Source organism: Drosophila hydei, unplaced genomic scaffold (genome assembly GCF_003285905.1).
Source record: "Drosophila hydei strain 15085-1641.00,03,60 unplaced genomic scaffold, DhydRS2 tig00000063-arrow-pilon, whole genome shotgun sequence".
NCBI lineage: Eukaryota > Metazoa > Arthropoda > Insecta > Diptera > Drosophilidae > Drosophila > Drosophila hydei.
In genome coordinates this window covers 2,754,658-2,777,306 of record NW_022045657.1, presented here as the reverse complement: position 1 = coordinate 2,777,306, position 22,649 = coordinate 2,754,658, and the positions used below count along the sequence as shown (strand labels likewise).

At 41.3% G+C, this 22,649-nt stretch overlaps 5 protein-coding genes and 1 long non-coding RNA gene across 12 annotated transcripts; 3 read left to right on the top strand and 3 right to left on the bottom strand.

The window, feature by feature from the left end:
- Positions 1-580: 580 nt before the first annotated feature.
- On the bottom strand, positions 581-11,225 carry LOC111604808 (jmjC domain-containing histone demethylation protein 1). The gene is made up of 6 exons (XM_023323028.2): positions 11,135-11,225; positions 9,482-9,748; positions 6,404-6,564; positions 4,727-6,141; positions 3,870-4,576; positions 581-3,151 (listed from the first exon to the last, which is right to left on the bottom strand). The coding sequence occupies exons 2-6, from the start codon at positions 9,590-9,592 to the stop codon at positions 1,451-1,453; spliced, it is 4,095 nt and encodes a 1,364-aa protein (XP_023178796.2). The 5' UTR covers positions 9,593-9,748; positions 11,135-11,225; the 3' UTR covers positions 581-1,450.
- A 494-nt stretch (positions 11,226-11,719) lies between these two features.
- LOC111604792 lies at positions 11,720-12,886 on the bottom strand. The gene is made up of 3 exons (XM_023323010.2): positions 12,722-12,886; positions 12,408-12,650; positions 11,720-12,344 (listed from the first exon to the last, which is right to left on the bottom strand). The coding sequence occupies exons 1-3, from the start codon at positions 12,724-12,726 to the stop codon at positions 11,774-11,776; spliced, it is 819 nt and encodes a 272-aa protein (XP_023178778.1). The 5' UTR covers positions 12,727-12,886; the 3' UTR covers positions 11,720-11,773.
- Positions 12,887-12,957: 71 nt separating this feature from the next.
- LOC111604791 (bifunctional methylenetetrahydrofolate dehydrogenase/cyclohydrolase, mitochondrial) lies at positions 12,958-20,359 on the top strand. 5 transcript variants are annotated; one of them, XM_023323007.2, is made up of 3 exons: positions 12,958-13,085; positions 19,223-20,007; positions 20,073-20,359. In XM_023323007.2, exons 1-3 carry the CDS (start codon positions 13,072-13,074, stop codon positions 20,195-20,197), a joined length of 924 nt encoding a protein of 307 aa, XP_023178775.2. In that variant the 5' UTR covers positions 12,958-13,071; the 3' UTR covers positions 20,198-20,359. The 5 variants fall into 5 exon arrangements, with proteins under 5 accessions (XP_023178775.2, XP_023178773.2, XP_023178776.2 ...); XM_023323005.2 differs by lacking the exon at positions 12,958-13,085 and adding an exon at positions 13,883-14,095; XM_023323008.2 differs by lacking the exon at positions 12,958-13,085 and adding an exon at positions 14,023-14,099.
- LOC111604788 (nuclear factor NF-kappa-B p110 subunit) lies at positions 15,137-18,638 on the top strand. Its single transcript, XM_023323001.2, has 2 exons — positions 15,137-16,557; positions 16,617-18,638. The coding sequence occupies exons 1-2, from the start codon at positions 15,670-15,672 to the stop codon at positions 18,600-18,602; spliced, it is 2,874 nt and encodes a 957-aa protein (XP_023178769.2). The 5' UTR covers positions 15,137-15,669; the 3' UTR covers positions 18,603-18,638.
- Positions 20,360-20,911: 552 nt separating the features above from the next.
- On the top strand, positions 20,912-21,876 carry LOC111604793 (acylphosphatase-2). The gene is made up of 4 exons (XM_023323011.2): positions 20,912-21,090; positions 21,171-21,187; positions 21,267-21,376; positions 21,446-21,876. The coding sequence occupies exons 1-4, from the start codon at positions 20,934-20,936 to the stop codon at positions 21,558-21,560; spliced, it is 399 nt and encodes a 132-aa protein (XP_023178779.2). The 5' UTR covers positions 20,912-20,933; the 3' UTR covers positions 21,561-21,876.
- Positions 21,659-22,649, bottom strand: LOC111604794. Of its 3 annotated transcripts, none has more exons than XR_003944129.1 (3): positions 22,385-22,649; positions 21,900-22,149; positions 21,659-21,840 (listed from the first exon to the last, which is right to left on the bottom strand). It is a non-coding gene; the product is annotated as an uncharacterized LOC111604794 (long non-coding RNA). The 3 variants fall into 3 exon arrangements; XR_002751771.2 differs by lacking the exon at positions 22,385-22,649 and having other exon boundaries at positions 21,900-22,004; positions 22,064-22,345; XR_002751770.2 differs by lacking the exon at positions 22,385-22,649 and having other exon boundaries at positions 21,900-22,345.

Here is a 22,649-nt window from a genome sequence, read left to right as displayed (position 1 = left end):
TATAAACTAAATATTTTTTAGCCACTTTATCACTATGCTTATATATTTTTCGATATTTCTGTCGTGCCTTAGAAATGTGCCTAATCTTTGAGCTTCTACTGGGGAGAGAAAGGCTGAGGAAATATGGTACGCTAGTCGGGGCAGACTTGTTCGGAGTGTATACTATATAGATATACATGCATATATATATATCGATCTAAAAATCAACTGCAGTTAATAGCGTGACGAGTTTTTAACCAAGCTAAGTTTAATTCCTGCTTTGTAGCTATGTCTAAGTGCGTGTGCTCTCTAAAAGATTAGCATCCTTAAATGTGCTTAGATACAATATGTATATGTATATGTATAGGTATATATATATATATGACACTCAGATTCCGATTTGCAATTGAATAAGCCATTAACACACACACTATATGATCCATGCTCGGGAATGCTAATATATATACTCATATGTCTGTACTTATTGTATATGGTATATCTTACATATATATATATATATATATATATATATATATATATATATATATATATATATATATATATATATATATATATATATATATATATATATATATGTGTGAGTGTACACCTCTTCTTATCTTATCTACTTATTGTTTAACATATGCTTAAAGGAAATGAACAAAATTGAATTAAATATAAAATCTACGTTAATTGCATTTTAAAAAATTCGGCAACGCCGCAATTCAAGATACCCTTCGCATTGTTCATAGTGCTCATAATACCCTATAAATTATTGCACATTTAACATACTGAGAATTTATCTCTTTGTTCAATCGAATCCTATGTCTGATCACACTTTTCGATTTTTGAATATGTATCTCATGCAATCTCTTCCAATTTTCATCTCGTATTTTTTAGACACTTTGATTTTATGTAAGTTTTAAAAACAGTTAAAATTTCTTCAGCAATGGGTATACATTAATATTTTTGGGTCTTCTAAAACACTAGACAGCACTCATGTCTTTTTCCGCTAGTTTTTACTGTACAATAATCGATATATGCAATGCGAAGGGCGTAGCCTTTGTTTTATTACTTTGCTTGCTCTATTTTCTGGTTTATAAACATAATTCTTTGGTTTTCTTTTAATTTGAAATTGTCTATTGCTACATATTTGAGTTGCTCTGACGGTTTAGCTTAAGTTGTTACTCTGGCGGGTTGGGTGAGGAAGTTCCTTGTGTGCTGACAATAAATACAGTTCCCTAGCGTAAAGCTGAACATGCCCCAAAACATTATGAAAATTACAAAAAAGTAGAGACTTAACAACTAAACACGAGTCAAAAGTTGTGTGCGAACAAAGTGAGTGTGTGAGTGTGTGTGTGTGAGTTGCCCTTAGCCCAGTCCACAGGGTATCCATAGATCTGCCTCGGATTCAGACAGTGAATGTACATAATTGCCGCTGCCGTCGCCTCTGCTGCCTGCTGGTCGGTCCTCAATCACGCCAGTTATGGGTTAAGGAAAGCCTGCGACGCTCCACCAATTTGATGTCCTTGACACATAGATCATGCTTGGAATTGCTGGCAAACCGTATTACCGATTGTGTGCTCACCTGCGGCACATGCCGCAAGTCCAGCCAGATAAGACTCTCGCACTTCGAGAGATGCTCCAGCGAGTTTTCCGATACCAGACGACAGGCGCTCAAATTAAGTTCTGCCAGGCGTCCAATGGCCGTGGGCGAGGTGCCAATCTGTGCCACACCTGCGTCGGTAATGCGCTGGCACGAGGAGAGATCCAAATGTTTTAAATGTGGCAACGATTGCATTATATAGCGCACAGCCACGTCCGAAATGTCTGTGCCGGCTAGCTTCAGGGTTTTGAGATCGCGTAGCCGCGTCTTTGAATCACTTAGACCCGGACGCGAGTCCTTAGGTGGCGACAGTATATCCCTGATGGCCGCATCATTCAAGCCGCGCACAAAACTCAAGTCGAGTATTTGCAACGGCGGGCAGAGGCAGGTGTGCAGCGCCAGCACCGCCTGGATGGGACAATTCTGCAAGGAGAGATTCTTAAGAGCGGGCAGGCGAGCCACCAACCAGGCCAGTTGTCGCTTGGCCAGCTGCGTCCAGTCCAAGATCAAATGCTCCGGTTGCCGGCGCACAATGGCCGTTAACAGGGAGGCGGATATTTTAAGCTCAGCGCAATTCATGCGCTTCCAGAGATCAGGATCGACAGCGGCATTTGACCATGCCTTGCACACCGAGCAACACGTGACGAGCGTCTCGGGCGACAGATAACGGAATATTATCTTAAGTACAGTAGGATCCAGGGCCAAATTGTGTGCGCTGCTACTGCTATGACTGTGACTGTGGCTATGGCTATGGCTGTGGCTGTGGCTGTGGCTGTGGCTATGACTGTGACTGTGACTGTGACTGTTGCCACCAGCATGATGCGTGTGATGATGGCTGTGTCCATTGGCACCATTGCTGTTCACAGATGTTCCACCAGCACCGCAAGCTCCACTACTGATAGTGCCAACTGAGCCCGCTGCACCACTTGTGCCGGCGCCATTGTTGAGCCCATTGCTGGTGCCGTTGCTCAAACCAGAACTGGCCAGCGTAGAGCTGGATGTGGGTGCAGGACGCACCACATACTGGGGCTTCTTCAACACCCGCGACGACGAGTTGAGCATCTGTTGCGCCAGCTGTGAGCGTATGGAGTTCTTTTTGCGTGAACCGCCGCCACTTCCATGTCCACTTGATGCGGCACCAGTGCCAGCTCCACCTGTAGCATCCATGGAACTGGAGCAGGGCGCATCGTTGCTCTCGTGCATGCTGCTGCTGACGCTGGTGCCATCGTCGCTCTTGCGCCGCTTCACTTTCTCGCCAAGCAATTGCGACGCATTTGGCGATATTCCCGGAGAGGGCGTGTCACAGCTATTGTTGCGTTCCGTCTTCACCTCCAGCTGATGATGGCGCTTGAGGCCGTGCTTCCAGTGGGTCGTATGCATGCCACTCGACTCCATTTCCGATTCGCTGGTAAACACAAAATCATTGTATTGACCAACGGGCGGCGGCAAAATGTTACCGGCGCCAGCACCTCCAGCTCCCTCCTGACCCTCGGTCGCACTGTTGCCATGAGAAACGGAAACGCGTCGCACCTCCGATGACTTTTGACGTGCCCGAAAATGTCGCGGCTGCAATTGTAAGTTAAAAAAAAAAAAACAATTAATTAGCAAACACAGCGTCACTTTCCGTAAAGCCAATGGATGGGTCACAGAGTAATCTGTGTTTATTTTATTAGGCAGTTAAGTGATGTTAGACTGCTGTAATTATCTTGTTTATTTAATCCGTTAGTATATAATTTTAGCAGTTAGCAGGCTGTTCAGCGTTAAACCATACAAATAACATGCCGATTTCTGTTAAGCAGTTGATTGCTTTCAGAATGCTGGTTCAACATACTAATGTTATGTTAAACAGTTGAATGCTTTAAAAATGTTACCTCAACATACTGTTATGTTAAACAGTTGAATGCTTTAAAAATGTTACCTCACATACTAATGTTATGTTAAACAGTTGAATGCTTTAAAAATGTTACCTCAACATACTAATTTTATGTTAAACAGTTGATGCTTATAAATGTTACCTCAACATACTAATGTTATGTTAAGCAATTGAATGCTCTAAAAATGATGCCTTAACTTACTAATGTTATGATAAGCAGTTGAAGACCCTAAAACTCACAGGATTTGCAGTTGAGCTTCAATTATGTTATAAATATTTAAATATATTTATAAAATGTGAATTAGCTACCAACATAAATCTAATATGAACCCGCAATCTGTTATTTTAATTTGCAACCAATGTTAATGAAATAATTGATATATAACAATAGAAATAAGTTCAGCTACTCACCTTGTAATCGTAATTCTTGCCAGAGCGACAGCAACTGGGGCACTCCCAGCTATTGGGCAGATCCTCATTGACAATGCCCTTGGCATCGGCCGCATCGTCGGTGCCATCCAGCTGGGATAACGCACAGTCCGGATGAGCGATTTCATAGCAAACGGAACACTCCATCAGGGCCGAAGGACCCTCCAGCGAAGCCAGCTGCTTAGTTTGGGGCGACACTGGCGTCTGCCGCCAGCCATCCAGGTGACAATAGACACACTGCGCTGTCACTGGCAGCATGGGCGACAGGCACTGCCGCATCATGCATGTCTGTTTGGCCCGTCCAGGACCGCCGAACTTGACCATGTCCATGCAGAAGGGACAGGTGCCGCAATCGGAGCGCTGACAAGCGGCGCAGTTCTTGCAGCGCGTGCGCCGTCGTCTCGGCTGTCCGGTGCCCGTCAAATGTGGCGACAGCTTGGCGCCCGCCTCACCCGGCGACGGGCAGTTGTCCAGCGTTGCAGCCATGCCGCCATCCACATAGCTGGAGCAGGTGGCTACGACGCTGACGGCATTATTATTACTGCCCACATTTGTGGGACTGTTGCTATGGACTTGGCTGTTGTTGTTGTGGCTACTGTTGCTGGCAGCAGCGGCCACAGCATTGGCCAAATGCATCTTCTTAGGGGGTCGATACTTCAGCGTGTCCGTGGGCAGCACAAAGGTAGCTTCTGCAAATCAATTTGCAAGGATTAAGTATGTGAATTAATAAGTTAGCCCTTAGACTACATCTGAAAGTTTCAGAAGCGGAAGGGTTTAAATATTTAAGACAACAAACGAATAGTTTAAAATAAATTGATCTTCCACATTAGGATACACACCTTGTTGCGTGCCATGTCCTGTGGATGAGCCATTCTCCAGCTGCTCCTTCTTCAGCACTCCGTTGCTGTACTCTACGCCCTGGCTGCTGTAGCTATTGTTATTGTTGTTGCCGCTGGAGGAGTTGTTGCTGCTGTTGCAGCCATTGCTCGAGCTGTTGTGTCCGCCCTGGCCAGCCTCTGACTCAGCCTCCCTGGCCGCCTCCAGCTGCTGTTGTTCGCGTATGACCTCCGCATTTTTGCGTGCAATCTCCTGTTTGATCTCCTGCTTGACGCGAGTGCGATCGTACAGCTGAAAGAGTGTCTGATGCTCGGTGGCGGGCCGTAAGACAGACATGCCCGTCACAGCCATATCCTGTTGGTCCTTGCAATGTCGCTCGACCAGCGTGCGCACATCCTTGATGAGTGCAACCGGATCCAAGACAAGACTGGGCACATTCTTCTTCTGAGGCGGCAGATCGTACAAATACATGACAATCTCCTTGAGCCCAAAGAGCTCGTAGTGGGTAAGATGGGTGTGTGGGCGGGCGGACATTTCGATCTCACTGGCCGACGGCTCGCCCTCCAGATGAGAGTGGCCGAGCAGTGTGTAGACATAGCGTGCTAGGACATACCACAACATTTCGGTGAAAAATGGATAACGAAACTTTTGTGGCACCTTCGTGTTATCCTCCACGCTGGCCGTCTTCAGCTGCTTGACAATGCCAAAGGAGTGCAAAAAATTGCCACCGAAGACCAGAGATTGGGTAGGCGTATAGACTGCATGTATCCAGCCGGTGGGTATAAAGAACGTATTGCCAGCTGTAAGATAGACGCGTGCACACTTCTCGACCGTGTCGCCAAAGAATATATCCGCCTGTTTGCCTGACAGGACCCATTTCTCATACAGCTGCAAGTTGCGATCGGTGGGTGGGATTAGCCAGAACACTTTGCTGCCCTTCAATATGTGATACCAAACAGAGGTGCCGCCAAAGTCAATGTGGAAATCTGTATAGCAGTTCTTAACGGACATCAGGCAATACTTTTGCACTTTGGGATACATCATGCCGCCCAACAGATTGGTGCCTTCTTTTTGTGCATCTTTCAGTTGTTTGGGCCATACCACATCCACCCAGTCGATCTGTCGCACAATCTCTGGACTCTGGACAAAATGATCGAGTCGGGTATGTGAGAATTCCAAGGATATAACATTTAGCAGTCGATCCTTTTGCGGATTATCATAGTATTGCTGCCACTCCTTCATCGTCATCTGCAGATTCTTCTGCGTATTGACATCCATTACGTCCAGCAGGCGCCGCGAGCCCACGCACAGACGGACATCGTTCACTGTGAACTCTTGGGCATCGGGCATGCGCAGCCCCAAACCGTTTTTCTCCCTGAACAGCAAAGGTATATTGAAACCATGTTGCTGCAGGAAACTAAAAGAGGATCGATAAAAATATCAACAATGTTAGCCACAGTATCGAGAAAACTTATCTTAAACTAATTCAGTTCAGTTTTAAATAATTTATTTTCAGAATATTATTGGAAATTCCCATAGCACAAAGCTTACGAGAACTTGTTACATTTTACTGAATCTGAAAAAGCTTAAAGTCCAAATGAAAGGCGACTAAGCAGGACACTTTGCAATAAATATTGGAACTATTTCCGATCGACGTAAAATGGTGAATTTGTACTTACGAAACTGTGAGGTCGCAACCACGCATCTCCCGTACCATACCGGCCTGCGCGAACTTGGATGATTCGAGCTTTTCGGCAACACTGAAGCCTCGCGCGCCTTCAGCGTCATCATCACCTAGTAAACATTCCTCAAGGTAAAGTTTGCGCTGCTTGCGCTCGCGCTGTTGTGGAAGAGAAAGAGAGAACGGAACACATTAATAAATGGCTAACCGGGAGTCGGAACACCGAGTAAATGCCTAAAAATATACACAGAGGGCGGCGTCAACGCTGTGGCCTGTTCCTCAGCTGACGTCGCTTTAGCTAACGCAGTCACTGCTGCTACTGATGCCATCAAATGAATCACAGTTGCTCTATACACCACATTATCGGCCGTTCACTCTATTCACCACAGCAAGCTCTCTCTCATTTTCTGCCGCTCTCGCGCACCTTTGGCCGTCGAGTTGGGCTCGACCCATTCGTTTAAAGTTCGTCGTTCATATCATTTCGTTTTCATTCGCTTGCTCGTCTCGGAAGGCGACGCATTGAGCTGATTTGAGTGCTGCGGCTGCTTTCAATCTCATGGTCGTATTTTTCTGGCAGTTTCGGCGGCAAAGCTAAGTGCACCACCACCACCCGTACGCTATTGTTGATGAGGGCGCCTTTAGGGCAGCAGATTTCGCATGCATTTTGTAAAGGGCAATGGAAATCGTATTGTCGACAGCGGCAGGCAGAGTGAGCTCCTGTTGCTGTCTCCTTTCTGTGCGCATGCACCGGCCTTGCACTTTGAATAATATTGAATGTGTATATGTCGTCTATGTGCGTGTATGTGTATTTATGGTATATGATGCAGCGCCGGCTGGCGGGCGGTAGTCAAAACGACTGTTGCGTTTAGCGCCCATCATCTTTATTAACAAGAACCACTACACATACATATGTATGGATATCCACTGTCACATACACTCACAGGAATATGTGTATTTGCATGTTTGTCTGTAGCTTTGAGTTATTTTTGCATTTTAGCAACTCTGTAAATCTCAGCTGTGGTGGGCTTGTATTGAAAAAATCTATAAACGTTTTTTTATTTTTCTATTTTCGTGGGACTGTCCTCATTTGGTCGGTGTGTATTTTATGTCCTTTTTAAGTGATTTTCTGACTGCACGTCCGTACGCCCGGCTTCCACCGATCGCCTGCTCCACTCCAATGCAGAAACTTGTTTGGCGTGTTCTAAACGTTTGTTGTTGTTTTTCTGGTTGGTTATTGTTGTCAGACAGAAAAAGCTTGTTTTGGCTGCCAAATGTCTGGCAACGCCAGTGGACAATCGACAGGTAGAAAAAAATACGACAACACAGCATAAAAGTGCGTGTCTCTTTTGTGTTTGTGAATGTGTGTGTGTGTTGTGCGAACATAAGTCGGCAGTCAAGTGGTCCGAGTTGTTGTTACTGATTCAGATGCTTTTGTTGTTTTGATGTGTGGCGTCACCGAACGCAACACTAACCGGCTACCTTGCCAGATTGCCGTTTGGTTAAGCTTAATGTATTCTATTAAGGTGCTAATTGCGAACGGCCGCCACTGTCACATGCGGAGCTCCTCAACGAAATTGCTGTTAGCTATCTACAAACACATATACACAAACACTACCAAGCTGCGATAAATGTGCGTTTGTAGCATGTGCTCTCTGGGATTGGGTTAGTCACTTTTGATATAAATTTTTCATAAGCCACAAGAGTTGAATCTAACACACGACTAGAGATGAGAGCGTGTTCAGCTTGCTTAATGTTAAATCTATCGAGGTGAAAATCACACTGAATATGCGGTTAAACTGCCAAGGGCTATCGTGGTGAATATTAAATTTACAATAAATTACATTTTCATATGTAAATATCTGTATGTAAAATTGACAATATAAGAAAAGCTTTATTCTTAACTTTTTGTGTATAAAAGACTAGTCGAAGCACTTGTAAAATACAGAATTTAAACATATTTAACGTATTATGTTTTTTTGTCTTTAATTCTGCAGTTAAAACGTTCAAGAATTTAATATGAATAATATAAGAACGTTAATTAATATAGATTTTTCGACTATATCATTTTCAGTATACTTCTGCTGATGGACAAAATACTAATATGGTTTGTTCTTCCTGTGTAAAGCTAGCTCATCTCTAACAAAAAATACCAAGAACCAGAAAAAGCGTGCTTCCTGCCTTTAAAAAGCCACGCAACCACGCAACGTATATACGTATATATGTATGTATGTATATTTGTACAATTGTACTTATGTCGCGATGAGCGCACTAAAATATTCATGAATTTAGATGACATTGCCAAAGGCAGCACACGGATGATGGGAAGGTAAAAGGTGCATGTTGTTGTTATTGCTGTTTGCTGTTGTTGGCCTGGCCAACGAGCGGCAGCAACAGCTGCTGTCCCAATTTGGTGCTAATCAAATGCACAAGCAAAGTGAATACAAGATACAACAAACATACAATATGAAAGAGAGCGAGGGAAAGAGAGAGACAGACCACACCACACAAAGAAGTGCTCAAATAATCACTAGAAATGTAGTGTGACCGTGCTTACACACCACACCACAAACACACACACACAGCCATTCGCATATAAATATGTAAATCTGCTACGGCTGTTATCTACGACGATACTAGTGCGAGAGACACACACATAACATAAAATAAAAAAATCCAAATTAAAAATGCGAAATGCGAACAGCAACAAACAAACAAAATGGCAAAGAAACTGCTTTTGGTCATGCGGCGGAATCAGTTGAGCTTCAGTGCTCAACGGGCGCAGTGCCGCTGCACGGCTCACCATCTCTTGTTGTTTCTGTTTGTGAGTGAGGTGGTCTTGTTTGTATATGTGTGTGTGTGTGTGGGAGATAGAACTTGAGTGAGTAAGTGAATGAGCGTGCATTTATTTATATAGATTGCTAATGATAGCTTACAATTGCCGATTACAATGACAATAACGGCATACGCAATCTTCCACCTCCCTAATGATTTTCTTTTGGCATATCAATACAAAACGTACGTTAGCTCTTAATTTTTCCTTCTATTTGTTGTTGCTACAGTTAGTTCAATTACTCACCAATTGTCGGCGCTGCACACCTTTCGGATTCGCATTGCCGCCTGCAGCGACGCTGTTGTTATTGTTGCTGTTGCTTTTGCCAGGCGACGACCCCGTTTCGGCGGTGGACATCGCCACGAAATATGTTGGTTTAATTTGCACTTGTACTTTAAAAACTTGGCACGCCTCGTTCTCTTCGTTTATGAGCGCTCTAATCAGCGCTGCTTACGGTTTATTTGTTGTTCTTCTCCTTTTTTCACTTTGCCACTTTTCACTTTTAATTATTTGCTGTAATCAGAGAAAAAGATAGAGAGAAACAAACTTAAAGATGCATGAAAATTACAGCCAGTGCACTTGTTTGTTATTGTTTTTTTTTTCCTTTCGCTAACACGACGCGCAACGAAATACTAATTGCAGACAGCCTTTATTACTTCATACAAATTGAGCTAGCAGCGAAAATTGAACATATACACACGCACGCAAAGTTACGGGCGCTCTTATGCGCTATGCGTAGCACACGCTTGCTTGTATACTCCCACACACGAAGAAGACGACTAAAACCAGAGCCACAGAGCAGAATGTACCGTGCCGCCAAGGCAAGCCGAGTGGAACTCAACATGGTGGGCTTTTGTTATGTTTTGTGTAAAATTCACCACGCTTCTCAACTACCAACCAAGCAGATAGCCTGCTTGCCTGCCTACTTCTGTGCTACGTCAGGGGCTCGGCTTTAATTTCGTTGGGGGATTCGGCTAGCACCCACATGTGCGCCACTGCTCCGCTGCTGCTGGTGCTTCTAGTTCTGCTATTATTTCACAGGTCAACGAAAAGAAAAAAACCTGTGGTGTATTCAGTCGTAACGTAGCGTTGGGATCGGTACCTGCCTGCGTGTCGCTTCCATAAATATGATGTGAATATGGGTTGCATCTATTTGGCGTATTTTGTCATACGACAAACGACAGCAACAGCGGCATCAATATAAAAGCTCACTTATCACATTGCCCCTCCAGCCACGACACAGGCACATACATGAGAATTTGGCATTTCACATTGCTTCCCCATGAACTTGTAATAAATATTCTAATTTTGCACTTGAGCGTTTGTGTTCCGATTGTTACACGTTTACTCTCTGCTAGCTGGTTTAATCCGATTTTCCTACTGAGTATATCTTGTTATTGTTAGTGGTGACTTTTTTTTTAGATATGTAAGCGTCACCACGCTACTAAGAAACTAGCGAACGACGAAGCCGACATCGTTCTGGTTAGATCTTATTGTTTTTGTTTTTGTTTTTGCGTCTCCAAATTACACTCATTTTAATTATAATTAATACGTATGTATATGTCTATATGCATATTTGTGTTTATATAGATGTATATCTGCTACATACATATAGAAATGTATATATTTATATATAACGACCCGGCCGTACATACATACATGCATACATATGCCCCGCACTGTTCACTTCACTCACACAGTCATACATATATACCCGTAAATACACACACACGTACAATTAACATCCATGCATGTATGTATGTACATATGTGGCTCATAATTAATTAAATCTGTAATCAGTGCCGCTTAATTTGTGCAAAATTTCTTGCATCTGGAGCTCGCAATACAGTTTGCACACTTGGCAAAATACGTTGAAATGAGAGATTTTGTATTTTTTACCCATTTTTAGCACTTATCGAAGTTTTTAATACGTCGTCACAACACGTCCGCAAAATACACCCGCACTTGATGAAAATTGAACTGCGACTGACTAGTGTGACCGTGAGCAGAGAACTGTAAAAATGGCTTCTCTTTTATTAACGTTATGTTAAGTCCTAACAGAATGTCCACAAAACGTACAGAGCTGAAAACGCCTTTGTTAACATTACGATCTAGTTTTAAGATAATTTAAATTTATAACAGAAAAGTGAATTCTAAGACAGCTTGTCTTCTCAAGTCAGAACTGTCAGTAATAATCTGATATTTACTATTTTTCTTAACTAATTTGGTCAAATGTAGATAACTATTTCCGCAATTGAGCAATACAGGGGTTATTTCCGTCTCCAATCTATGTAAAGTGCCATTGTGGCAGTTAACAGCTGTTAATGTCCAGACAGGGTTACCAGGTCTTCTCCCAAATACACAAAATACATTCAATATACTTTTAATGTGAATAAAATGAAAAAAACACTTACGTATGAATACATATGAATATTGTTATCGTAAAATTAATCAAATTATAAACAGACATGCTGCTAAATCTACTTTTTGCTTATGCACACTATAAACATATCCACCCTTCACTATAACTTATTACAGCTACAGGTCCTCATCCATTTGCTCATCAGACTTATTTAAATTCACATTGCATGTATTGTTATTCTCAAAGAACTCCAGCTCATCGTCATAATCATCGAGATGCACGCCTGCAGGCAGTGTACCCACTGTTGGTGAATTTGGGGGTCGGACTCGAACCTGCTCCTTGGGCAGCGATTGCGACTGAGGTAGTTGCAAGGGTGACGGTTGCCATGGCACCAAAGCTGTACACGGCCTTGGAATTGTTTTAAGTAGCCATTCGGGTGGTACAACGCACGGTGCTGAAATTGGAGTGACGCCCTGTTTCAGCTCATCACAGATCACAATTCGATTGGCGTTGCGCAGTTTCTGTTCTAGTTCCATAGCTGCCATCTGATAGGCCGGATTTGGATGATGTGTTTTTCCCGTACTGGTTGAGGGTATATCATCGGTAGCTAATCCTCCATTTACACTTGGCACACTGTTATTGTTACCCACTGTGCGAACTGAGCCGACACCGTTTGCATCTCCAGAAATTTGTAGACCACTAAAGTGCGCCGTTATTCGTTCCTCGGTTATCAACTGTTTTGGAGGTCTAGTAAAGAAAAGTATCTATGTAGAGAATACATATATATAAATATATAATTTCTATGCTTACAGCCCGGAGGCTAGTTGCTCCAGAGATTTGCGCTTCTGCTGCCACTTGCCGCATTGTGGATCAGTCTCAATGTTATAGTTAGCATTTGAGCCGAATTGCATGACACCGCCGGGCTGTGGTGCATTCGTTGTTGCCAGCATCCATGGCATTCCGTCGAGCAACCAAGGATGTGTCGCTGGATGCGCAAAGACCGCCCGCTGCTCCGATTTGTGCAAATGATTTTGATCGGGGCCGTCGTACGACCTGCAATATGCAAAAAGACGCTCAACCAACTGTATTCGCTATATACACATATATAAACACAATGCACTTACTGCATTTTATGTCAAACTTCGCCTTTAGCTAAACTTTACAAACTTGTATTATTTTTCGCAGTTTTTTAAGTATTGTTTTCTGGTTTGCTAGCGTTGCCACTTGTGTGCATGTTTTCGACTGTATCGATACTTTTTTCATGCGCAGTATCGTTGACATAGAATGTGCTAGAAAATACCAAAGAAAGCATTATAAAAAGCGCGCAGTTGAGAGGCTTTTTAAATATTTTACAATTAAAGCGCAAGTGAACAAGTGTTTAATTAATTGTTTAACTTCATAGTAATCAAGACACGTACAAAAATAAAGTTATTTTTAAAGTGCAAAGACAACAAATAGAACAAAATTAGTCAAAATGCGTTTCACAAGGTGAGCTTTTATTTTTATATATAGTATTTAGCTATAACATTAAATAAATATAATTATGTACATACATTTTCTGTCCTGCAAATAAATCTACTCTTAAGTAAAAACAAGTTATATAAAACCACGATTGTGAGTATCAATCAAAAAACTTGTTTAAAATATATAAATAATACATATAAATACATATCAGGAATATTTTGAATATAAACGATTTTACGTGCGCGATACCGTCACAGTTTTATTTTTTCCCCTTTCCTATATTATTTAATTTCAACTTTGTTTTCCATGTGGTAACACTTTAGATTCATTGCTTCAATCGCCTTCACTCACACTTTCCCTTGCTTATCACACAATTATTCGAAAATAACATGTTTTTCTCATTTCAATCTCCGCATCGATTGATTTGCCCTGGGAACAACATCAGCAGACACAGCATCACTTTCCAATGACGTTTACCAATAACAGACAGTTGCTGTTGTTTTTCGTTTTTCCGATTTACTTAGGAAATATCAGTCAGTCACTGAGTTACTAGGCACTGTGTACATATTTAACGTATGGGGTTGGGGGTTGAATCAGATGGGTCTTATCAGCACAAGACAACTGATCAATCGATCCCCCTGGGCTTTTATTGAAGTCATAAGTCGAGCCGATGCCTTGCGATGCAATTAGTAATCACACATTACAATTTCGTCAGGCTGGAAAAATACTTATTCTAAAAATAAAAGCCAATTATATTCCAAACAAAATTCAAAATACGGTTATGTCGCTCGTTACTGAACTCTTATATTTAAAAAAGCTTTCGTGCGCAAAACTTTTAAGTCCCGCTCTTTCTCATATATATCACTCTTTCTGTTGCTTATGTTGGATAAAAGCTTACGAGCTTGTTGTCAAGTAAAATACAGCACGTGTGTACGATCTCCGCTGCTGCAGCGCAGTTCATTAAGAACAGAACAACCGATCGGTTTGCATTTCCCAATTTGGGTGTGGAAAATTTGTGCACAACTAGACGAAAGGCAGGTAAGATGAATACAAGCAAATTTTGTGTACATATACAAAATAAATGTCGGGACCTGTCTGGCCAGACAATTTACATGATTTGTTGTTATGCATCGCTAATTGTTAATCAAAATAAAAACCAAGCTGATAACGTTAGCTGTCACCCACAATGTCAGCAACACGGGCTGCACTGTCTGCTAAATATAGCGAAAGGGGTCAATTGTCAATACATGTGCTGTCATATCGACATAGAAAATCAAAATTAAAGTTATGCTAATTTTCTGTTCCAATATCACAAATTCTTAAGCCTACACAGTATATTTTGTGTACGCTTGAATGACAATTCATGTATTCATGCCGTTGTGTGTGTGGGGTGGAAATGAAAGTCATTCGATTTTTATCGTCTGTGTTAGCTTTTTCTCCTGCTTATACTTTTTTCTTTTTAATAAGAAATACAAATTTTACCGTAACAAAATACGCATAAGAGTTAGACTGTTAAACTTATAAAACACGCATTTTTTAAGTAACAAGAGTGAAAAATTATTAATGATCATTGGAAAATTTTATATCTGGTGCTGTGCAAAATGTCAAAATGTTTAATCAGGGCATACGTTGCTACAGTGTGTATCCGGAAGAAACAGATGCATTCGCCAATGGAATTGTACTCAACTTTTTGGAAATCGCATGAGCAAAACTTGAAACTGCGTTTAAGAGTCAAGCAAAACGTGTATGTTTATCATTTTCTCTGAGTGTTGCTGTGTTGCTATGAACAATTATGATTTATATTTATATTTTGTTATAAAATAACTTTTATAAAGCACAAAACAAAATAACTGCACGTGCATTTGCAATAGACAGCTGTTGCCAATAAAGCGTTGCCACCTCTCACTATTAGTGATGAATCTGGCAACGCATATCCAAGTTGAATTAGATATTTAAAATCAGGTTTTTTTCCTAATTACTTATCGTGGTGAAATGACATGCGTTTATAAGTATATGGTTAATATGAATTTCTTTTAGAACGTGTATACTATAAAAGCTTTACGCGAAGAGCTTAAACCTGTTGTTAACAGCGTCATTTAATGTATGTCGTGAAGGTGATTCGTTGTTTTCATGTGCTCATTTCAATACGTGCTGTGGAGAGTTAAAGTTTGACGTGCCGGGAGCAGTGATGGCAAATACACACATACTGACAGCAGTACCTGTGTTTATAGTATAACTACGTACATTTGTTCATATATAATATAATATAAACAATTCACAAGCTACACTAATTCTACGAACAACGCAGTCGCTGCTGTTGCAAATAAAATCACACTGCTATCAGAATAACCCATGAGTCATTCTGACGTGGCTGCGCAGCAAGCTGATAAATACATATTGCCATTCGGGCAACATCGGGGAAGTACCTTTTACGAATAAAAGCTGTACTCGCCACGAATAGTAACACGATCGTCTCATTTTCGTTTCGGACGAGCAGTGAAACGGTCAGAAAGTTTAGTGTGCAACTACGACGTAAAAGCGAAGGCAAAACAAAGCGAATTGAAGAAAATAAGCAATACGCGCTCACGTGTCTAGTAATACAGCAACAATGCATCAACAACAATTCTTTGACCTGGATCAGGGAAGAAATATATCCTACATGAATGATTGTTCCAGTACAAGCGGATATAGCAGCGCGAATTCGCCTACATCGATGACACAGTCGCCATCACATTCACCGGAGACATTTGTCTTACAAAATGAATTCGCCAACCTTAATTTGCCCGCAATGTCAAATTCACCTTCACCACAGCTACAGCAATTACGCGGCTCTCCATACCAGCAGTCGCACACAGCAAATCAGCTGCTCCCAAGTGGCAGCATTTGCATGGAAATTGATGGTGGCAGCAACAATATATTAAATGGAAACACAAATTTTGGCAATATGTACATGCCCGTGGATCATTTCTATGCAACGCCACAAAATGTAGGATTTTCGCCAATCGATGGGAGTATTAAACATGAATATACCGCTGTGCTGCACATTGCCGAACAGCCGGTGGAAAAATTTCGCTTTCGCTACAAAAGTGAAATGCATGGAACACATGGTTCACTCAATGGTATTAATTCAAAGCGGACGCCAAAAACATTTCCAGAGGTAATGTTACGCAATTACAAGGGACCGGCAGTCATCCGTTGTAGTCTATTCCAAACGAACTTGGATAGCCCACATTCACATCAGTTGGTGGTGCGCAAAGATGAACGCGATGTGTGCGATCCACATGATCTGCATGTCTCACAGGAGCGCGGCTACGTGGCTCAGTTCATCAATATGGGCATAATACACACGGCCAAAAAATTCATATTCGATGAACTGTTAAAGAAGAAAAAGGATCGTCTGGTCTTCCAAATGGGTCGTCGTGAACTGTCTACTAAGCAGGTGCAGGAATTGCATCAGGAAACAGAGCGTGAAGCGAAAGATATGAATTTGAATCAGGTAAGTCAACAAATTTCACATTAGTCATGGAAGTGTGCTGAGCGCAGATTGCATTCCAGGTGCGCCTTTGCTTTGAGGCCTTCAAGATTGAGGATAATCACAGCTGGACACCCATTGCCGCGCCCGTCTTTAGTAATCCCATTAACAATCGCAAATCCGCACAAACTGGCGAGCTGCGCATCACACGCCTGAGCAAACCCACAGGCAGTGTCATGGGCAACGATGAGTTGATTCTGCTCGTGGAGAAGGTTAGCAAGAAGAACATCAAAGTTCGTTTCTTTGAGGAAAACGATGATGGTGAAACGGTTTGGGAGTCATATGCTAAGTTTCGTGAATCGGATGTTCATCATCAGTATGCAATTGTCTGCCAGACGCCCGCCTATGTAAATAAGGATGTCGAACGCGAAGTGGATGTTTCTATTGAGCTAATACGTCCCTCCGACGATGAGCGCTCTTTTCCTCCATTGCCTTTCCGCTATAAGCCACGCGATGCTATTGTTTCACGCAAACGGCGACGCACCTGCTCAACACTTACCAGCAGCAGCGGCAGCAGCAGTGGCAGCTTGCACAACTCATTGGAGTTGCCAAAGACGGTGCCGCAGCAGAACGTGGTTAATGTATCGCAGCATGATCAGACGATAAGTCAGGAATTTGGTCGAGAATTTCATTTGGATCAACTAATAAATCCAGAATCGTTTCGCAAGATACTCGAACAGGACTCCGCGGAGTTGGAGAAGCTGTGCGTCACCGATATTGGCGTACTGGAAACAGACGGTCAACTGCAAGCGGATAGTGCAGATAGTCATATCCACTTGCAAGGCAGCAGGTACAATCGCAATCTGACCAGTATCTATCTGGGTGAAATCTTTAAGATATTCGAAATTGTTCGACGTGCTGGTGATAATCAAGAACTCTTCGAAGCCTCCTGCAAAAAAGTGGAGTCTCTGTTCAACGATCATACGCAAAGGAACGTGAATAATGATACACTGCTGCACGAGGTGATAAGCCAGCGCAAGGATGCTCTGAAGCTGGCAATTAAAACGTTCCACGTGATTGACTACTTTAAGTTGCAGGAACTGGCGCATATGGCACAAAATGCGGATGGAGATAGTTGCTTACATGTAGCCTGTCAGCAGGATCGAGAGCATTATATACGTCCACTGCTGAAACTCGGTTGTAGCCCAAATCAACAAAATGGAACGGGCAATACGCCTTTGCATTTGGCTGTCAAGGAAGATCGCAACAATTGCATTAAGTTATTCCTCAATGCACCCGGCGTTAAATTGGATTTATCACTGATGAACGATGATGGTTTGACCCCACTGCACATGGCCATTAGACAGAATAAATATGATGTGGCGAAAAATCTTATCAACTATGATCGCAGCTCCATAAATGTCGCCAACACAAAGGACGGCAATAATGCGCTGCACATGGCTGTGCTTGAGCAGAATGTGGAGCTGATCGTTTTAATACTGGATGCAGAGAATCGAATGGATATATTAAAAAGTACAAATTCGGCTGGCTTAACGCCATTGCAGTTGGCTCGCGCCAAGGCCGATGCTCGTTGTGTTCGGTTGCTGGAGGAGGTGTATCCGGATAAGGGAGAGAGCACCATGACATGGATACCAGTAAATATCAAAGAGGAAATGGACTCCTCATCCGCCGAAGATGATGAAGAAAGCAATTCCGAAATACCCCCCCAAGCGATCAAAACCGAAGAGATTGAAATGGTTTTCAAAACGGAGCACGATGATGATGACAATAACCAAGATAAAAGCGATGTTAAAAATCAATTGAAGCAATTGCTTAGCAGCAAACCCAAGTTTGAAAAACTCGCGGCTCAGCTTAATGAGCCTACGTCACACGATGCCAACTTGCCCAAATGGAAAGAGCTTGCCGACAAATGCAAATTGCAAAAGTACGTCTGGCTCTGGTCCAGTTCAGAGGGTATGCTTAACTATGTACAACAACAATCGAACGATGAGTATAAATACTTTGCACTTGTGCTGCAGGAGCTGGGTATGCTTAATGCTTCCGATTAATAATATAGTTTTATAAATCTTTATAGATATATATTAAGAAACATTTTTATACAAATATATATATATATATATATATACAAAAATATATATTTATTAAGTTTAACAAGAATTTTTGCTGTATTACATAATAAATTGTTCAATAAATTTTTACATCTCTTGAAAAGGGGAAAACCTCCAATATGCATTGCAGTAAAAATATTGTGTGTGAATCACCAGACAAGTTATAGAACTGATTGTGCGCTAGGGGATTTACCGCACAATCGTACTGTGTACTTTCCCCTTGGTGTGGTTTGAACTATCCAATTTATAGTATATAAAAAACTGGGGCTCACTGAACCGCAGTGCATTAATCTCATTAGATAAAATGAAGACTGAATTATGAATTCTATACGCGTGGGATATAAAAAGATAACTATATTCATACGTATATTTATTTATATATATACATTTTTGTTTTTTTTTTTTTTTTTGTTGTGAAATACTTCCTCTTACGCATAATGCATCTAATCCCATTCTATAATTCATATTTGGACTATCTTATCTTATCCATTTCCTTTTCGAGCTCTATAAATCATATATCTTTTCAAATAAACTCATTTCCTTCTTTATTCACTCTGCAGCAACATGGCTCAAATAATTGATGGCAAAAGTATGGCTAACGAAATTCACAGTGAATTGTGTAAGGAACTGAAGGAGTTTGTGGCTAATGGAAATCGTGTGCCACACTTGACGGCTATCATTGTGGGTGAGGATCCCGCTAGCCAGAAATATGTGGAAAAGAAGACGCAGGCCTGCAAAGAAATTGGCATTAGCAGCCGGACAATTGTGCTGCCCAATTCTACGACACAGGCGGAGCTGCTGGATGTGATCGATAAGGAAAACAAAAATGAGAGTGTGAATGGAATATTGGTGCAGTTGCCGGTGCCAGCACATATCGATGAGCGCACCGTATGCAATGCCATAATTGCTTCCAAGGATGTGGATGGATTTAATGAGATCAATATTGGTCGCTTGGCTTTGGACATGAATGGTATTGTACCGGCCACACCACTGGGTGTTAAGACCATGCTGGAGCGCGCCAATATACCAACTTTCAATCGCAATGCTGTTGTGGTGGGCCGTTCCAAAAATGTGGGATTGCCGTTGTCCATTCTGTTGCACTCGGATGGCACACATGCGACTAAGGGTCTGGATGCCACAGTCACCATTTGTCATCGCAATACGCCAGCCAAGGAGCTGGCCAAGTATTGCCGACAAGCGGATATAATTGTTGTCGCCGTGGGTAAACCGGGATTGATAACCAAGGATATGGTCAAGCCGGGTGCTTGTGTCATTGATGTGGGCATCACCCGGATCCAAGATGAGGGAGGCAAATATAAGTTAGTCGGCGATGTCGATTTTGATGGTGAGTAAACGGTACCAACAACCCAAAATCATGTATGCTAATTTGGCAATGATCCTTATTTGCAGAGGTCCGCCAGGTCGCTGGACATATTACGCCTGTACCTGGAGGCGTTGGACCCATGACAGTTGCCATGTTAATGAAAAATACCATCCTGGCGGCCAAGAAACAGGCAGCAGACCAATCCGACTAAAGTCGAAAAGCATATCAAAATTTGACAACGAATTTACAATACGATTTCCGCTGCCAGCAGCGGGCCCATAGTATTTGTTATTTAACGCACTAATAGTCTAAGCAACACTAACAAACCATATAAGTAACAATTAAATAAACGACTATAATATACCTAAAATATAAAAGCAAGTAATTTTCATTTAATTGTGCGACTTTCCCTAGGAGCTGAGCAGCGTTGCCATACAGTAAAATTAAAGCACTAAGCAGTTGAAATATAAAATGATCAATGTTATGGAGTATATAATATTAATTATTAGTTGCGCTTTTCATTTCATTTTAGCCATTATATTTCATTCATCATTACATAATTACTCGTTCAAGGAGCTCAATAGTGCTGTCATACTTTTTTAAAATTGTATACAAAGTGTAACAGCGGATCAGGCAGCAAAATTGTAAACTTTGTAACATACCTATGAGAAAAATCCAAATTACTAATTTTTAACATCGGTTTGTATAATATAAAAGCTATTATATTTAAAACACTAAAATAAAATATATAAAATCGTCTTCTTTTTTCTCAAATAAAACATAACACATATCGAATAATTGTTTAGTGTACATTTATAACGTAACAACACATGTCATTTTAACAATGCCAGTAAAATTATTAAGTGGATACTATTTGCCTTGCAACGCCGGTTGGCTACGCAATTGGAGAATTTACAACTAGGTGGCAACTCTGTTAGTCGGTCGTTATGGTGTTTTCGTATAAATCAGATTTAGTGCTCAAAGCAAATATTGTTATAATTATTGTGCTGTTAAAAACGTCCCAAGTTTTGGGTAAGAAAAATTTTTCTATCTCAATGGCATCTATATTTTCGTGCAACTTCGAGGTCTTTGGAGTAGTTCAAGGTACATATATTCAACGATCGTCAGTCACATTCGCGAATTCCTCATTGTTACACATTTTTAACTTTTCTTTTATTTTGCAGGCGTTTTCTTTCGCAAGGTAAGTCTATTTAGAATAGCACGTTGTGCTGTGAATAATAAGCTAATAATAAGTTGGTTTATAATATATATGCATATAGTACACAGAAAAACAGGCAAATGAACTGGGAGTGCGCGGTTGGTGCAAGAACACCGCAAAAGGCACAGTAATAGGTGAATTGGAAGCTCCTCTAGGACCGCTTAACGAAATGTAAATACAAAGATGAGATTATTAGTGTAACAGTTTTTTTGAGTCCTGTCATATCTTGACTGCTTCCAGGATGGATTGGCTCCGGAACAAAGGTAGTCCCGAATCGAAGATTGACCGGGCAGAATTTTCGCCACTTCAAGAAATTGCCAGCTATAACTTCAACAACTTCAGAATAATACGTTAGTCAGAACCAACATTCTATCTACAAATCGTAAAACACATTGGGAAACTTGCAACATTTGACCTTGCAACGAGGAACAAAAGCACACAAAACAAGTGATTTTTTTCCTTTATTTTATTCATATCAATGACAAGTTTTACAAATACCTTTCCCCAAGTTTATTAGTACTAACTTGTAGAGTTAGGTTCCTTAATATTTAATCCATTTACATTCTTAACCATAAGTTCACCTGGAATGTGTAGGAACAAGAAGAAATCCTATCCTAATGATACTTAAGCGATGCCTAAAAAATTAAAAGTCAAGAAATAGCATAATATAATTAATATATTTTATTCACTTTACCGTAGCCATAATTATAATACATCCCAGTAGAAACAATAACAAACATATTGCTTATTTGCGAGCAGAGTTGCTTTTTATGTAGTAGCATCTTGTCACGATTAGGTGCTGCCATTTGTGACCGAGTAACGATTTAAAGTAACCATTTGTCAAGACATCTCACTTACACGCATTGCAACACTGATGCGGAATTGCCCATGTAGCGGCATGAGTACAAGCGAGACAAATATATGACCAGCATGCGTACTTTGGTCTGGCAGCACAGAAACGAGTACAGCTCCGAATACACGTCGTTTTGCCAAAAGCGTAGCAGGGAGCAAATGAAAAAATATATAAATGAGGAAAAAAAATTCGTGAAATAATATCGACAAATATAAGAAACGCGAGCAACGCCGCTTTAGTAAAAATCGACAGATTTAATAATTGCGTGCGTTGTGCAAGCGTCTGAAATTGTGCGTATAAAATAGTAATAATTTTTAAGCAATTACAAATTCTTGCGTGCTTCTTCTGTATGTCGGTGCATGTATGCGTGTGTGTAGTGCACAGTTTGGTTACTTTCGCGCTGAAAACGTTTTCTACTACTTTTTTGTTGAACCGAAGAAAAACACATATGTATGTGTGTATATACATAAAGAATTTTGCGATAAAAGCGAAACTGTTTATAATGTTCAGAAATTTGGAGGCATTTCAGTGTATGCCTTTTATGTGTGAACGGAAAGAAAAACGAAATAATTGTGTAAATAACTGAAAATA

Excerpts from the sequence above, each read along its gene's own strand:
- LOC111604792 (XM_023323010.2), bottom strand. Across the intron at positions 12,345-12,407 it reads GAGCAACTAGCCTCCGGGCT|ACCTCCAAAACAGTTGATAA; the intron begins GTAAGCATAGAA and ends TTTCTTTACTAG.
- LOC111604791 (XM_023323005.2), top strand. The coding sequence starts at position 13,941 with ATGTTGGATAAAAGCTTACGAGCTTGTTGTCAAGTAAAATACAGCACG. Across the intron at positions 14,096-19,222 it reads TGTGCACAACTAGACGAAAG|CAACATGGCTCAAATAATTG; the intron begins GCAGGTAAGATG and ends TTCACTCTGCAG. Across the intron at positions 20,008-20,072 it reads CGGCGATGTCGATTTTGATG|AGGTCCGCCAGGTCGCTGGA; the intron begins GTGAGTAAACGG and ends CCTTATTTGCAG.
- LOC111604808 (XM_023323028.2), bottom strand. The coding sequence starts at position 9,592 with ATGTCCACCGCCGAAACGGGGTCGTCGCCTGGCAAAAGCAACAGCAAC. Across the intron at positions 6,142-6,403 it reads GGTTGCGACCTCACAGTTTC|TTTCCTGCAGCAACATGGTT; the intron begins GTAAGTACAAAT and ends ATCCTCTTTTAG. Across the intron at positions 4,577-4,726 it reads AGGACATGGCACGCAACAAG|AAGCTACCTTTGTGCTGCCC; the intron begins GTGTGTATCCTA and ends ATTGATTTGCAG.
- LOC111604788 (XM_023323001.2), top strand. The coding sequence starts at position 15,670 with ATGCATCAACAACAATTCTTTGACCTGGATCAGGGAAGAAATATATCC. Across the intron at positions 16,558-16,616 it reads AAGATATGAATTTGAATCAG|GTGCGCCTTTGCTTTGAGGC; the intron begins GTAAGTCAACAA and ends ATTGCATTCCAG.
- LOC111604793 (XM_023323011.2), top strand. The coding sequence starts at position 20,934 with ATGGTGTTTTCGTATAAATCAGATTTAGTGCTCAAAGCAAATATTGTT. Across the intron at positions 21,377-21,445 it reads CTAGGACCGCTTAACGAAAT|GATGGATTGGCTCCGGAACA; the intron begins GTAAATACAAAG and ends GACTGCTTCCAG.